The sequence below is a fragment of the Geospiza fortis genome, unplaced genomic scaffold (genome assembly GCF_000277835.1).
Source record: "Geospiza fortis unplaced genomic scaffold, GeoFor_1.0 scaffold412, whole genome shotgun sequence".
Lineage (NCBI taxonomy): Eukaryota > Metazoa > Chordata > Aves > Passeriformes > Thraupidae > Geospiza > Geospiza fortis.
Window position 1 is genome coordinate 249,688 of NW_005054504.1, and position 2,011 is coordinate 251,698.

Below are 2,011 nucleotides of genomic sequence, written 5' to 3' on the forward strand. Positions count from 1 at the left end.
GGTGGGATCGGGATCGGGGTCGGGGTCGGGATCGGGGGCCTCGCTCCCTCCCGTCCATGAGGTGGAGCGTGGGCCAGGCCCTGCTCCCGAGGAAAAGCAGCTTCACGTTGTGCCAGGGAGCGTCAGGTTGGATATTAGGGAAAATCCCTTCATGTACAGGGCTGTCCAGCCTGGCACAGCTGCCCAGGGCAGTGGTGGAGTGCCCGTCCCTGCAGGGATTTCAAAGGCGTGTGGATGTGGCACTTGGGGACATCGGTTGGGGTGGCCTTGGCAGTGCTGGGTGATGCTTGGACTTGGTGCTCTTGCAGGGCTTTTCCAACCCACCTGATTCCGTGCTTCCACGATTCTGTCGTTCCCAAGCCTGGCTTAGTGGTAGGGAACCCTCTCGTGTGCTGGGATGGCATCGGCATCAGGACAAATCATGTCAGGGTGGCTCCAAGGGACACCCTGTCATCCTGTGCTGAGCAGCAGCAGCTGGAGGTCAGGACTAACCTGGTTTAAAATGAGGTGGAATTTTGGAGCTTTCCCTCCCCTCTGAAGGTGTTTTGGTCCCACAGCAGCATCAGAGGTGGCCCTGCGAGGCCTACAGCCCTCCCAGCTACTCTGGGGCGCTGAGCACGGGAGCTGATCCTCACCCTTCAGGTGTCCCCAGCCTCGGGGAGGTCACAGCTTCTCTCCTCTCGCACTGGTGACAGATCCAGGCGGATGGGACGGACGGGAACTGCGTCACGTTTGTGCTGCACGACGAGGATCACACCCTGGGCAACTCCCTGCGCTACATGGTCATGAAGAAGTGAGTGGGGCCTCTGAGGGACCTCTGTGCCCTGCTCTGGCCTTCTCCTTCCTGATCCACACCTCAGCTGTCCCTGGGATGAGACAAACCATCCCAAATCCCCTCTGTGCACATCCTTCCAGCCTTTCTGTCAGACATGGAGCCCTGCTCCCACCTGCTGCTCGTCCTTTCTTTGTGCTGTGTCAGGATTCTGAGAGCACCAAGAGCCCTTAAAGGGCCTGACCAGCCTCTCCTGAGCCCCCACCCACACCCTCCCCTGCCCAGGAACACAAGTTAAGCTCAGCCCAAGGCTTTCAGTCCTTTCTGAGCAGCTGGAGGAGTAACTGGTTCCTGGGCTCTGTTTGCTGCCCAGAGAGGCTGTGGATTTCTCTTCCCTGGAACTGTCCCAGGCCAGGCTGGACGGGGCTTGGAGCACCCTGGGGCAGTGGAAGGTGTCCCTGCCCATGGCAGGGGCTGGGACTGGGTGGCCTTTAAGATCCCTCTGATAAATCACTGTGACAGCACAAAAGAAGCTGGTGGCCAAAGCTGGGGGTAAAGCTCCAGCACTCAGCTCAGCTGGAGGGAGAGGCCCTGCAACATTTTGGGAGCTCCTCCAGTGCCCTGGACCACTCAGCCCCTGGCAGCAGCAGAGCAGCAGCAGGTTTGGTTACAGAGAGAATTGCAAGCATCCAAGATCCCGTGTTTGGATCTGCAGAATCCCTCCTGGTCCCCTGGCACTGCTCTGGTTGTGGTGCCAGCCGTGTCTTTGCCCTGCAGAACTCCAGCTCAGCTCAGAGAGAGATGGGTGTGAGGGTACAAGGACACACAGGGAGTTTCCCCTCAGCACATCCCTCCCCTAAGTCACTCTGGAAACATCCAGAGCCCCAGCAGGCCTGGCATGCCCTGAGTCTCCGACTTCCCTGGGATTTGCCATGCATTGAGCTGGGTCTCACTGCTCCCTCTCTGCCCTCCTGCAGCCCTGACGTGGAGTTCTGTGGCTACTGCATCACACACCCCTCAGAAAGCAAGATCAACTTCAGGATCCAGACCAGAGGTGAGCCTGGGACTGTCCCTCCATGGCTGGGGCCCTGTTCTCATGGAATTCCCCCTGCTCATGCCAGCTTCCCAGGAGTCTGTTAAAGAAAGGAAAGCCCTTTCTCCCTGCCCTCTGTAGGCACTGCAGTGCTGAGCCTCAGAGGCTGCTCCCAGAATTCTGCTCCAGCTGCAGTGGGAAGCAGC

The 2,011-nt window shown here is 59.2% G+C and overlaps 1 protein-coding gene across 1 annotated transcript in view; it reads left to right on the forward strand.

Annotated features, from left to right (window-relative positions):
* The window catches only part of LOC102045263 (DNA-directed RNA polymerases I and III subunit RPAC2-like), a 10,060-nt gene that overhangs the window by 336 nt on the left and 7,713 nt on the right, over nucleotides 1-2,011 (forward strand). Inside the window, exons 2-3 of the mRNA XM_005428790.2 lie at nucleotides 696-793; nucleotides 1,750-1,826. Of these exons, the coding sequence (XP_005428847.1) occupies nucleotides 696-793; nucleotides 1,750-1,826 (175 nt within the window). The remainder of the gene's footprint in view (nucleotides 1-695; nucleotides 794-1,749; nucleotides 1,827-2,011) is intronic.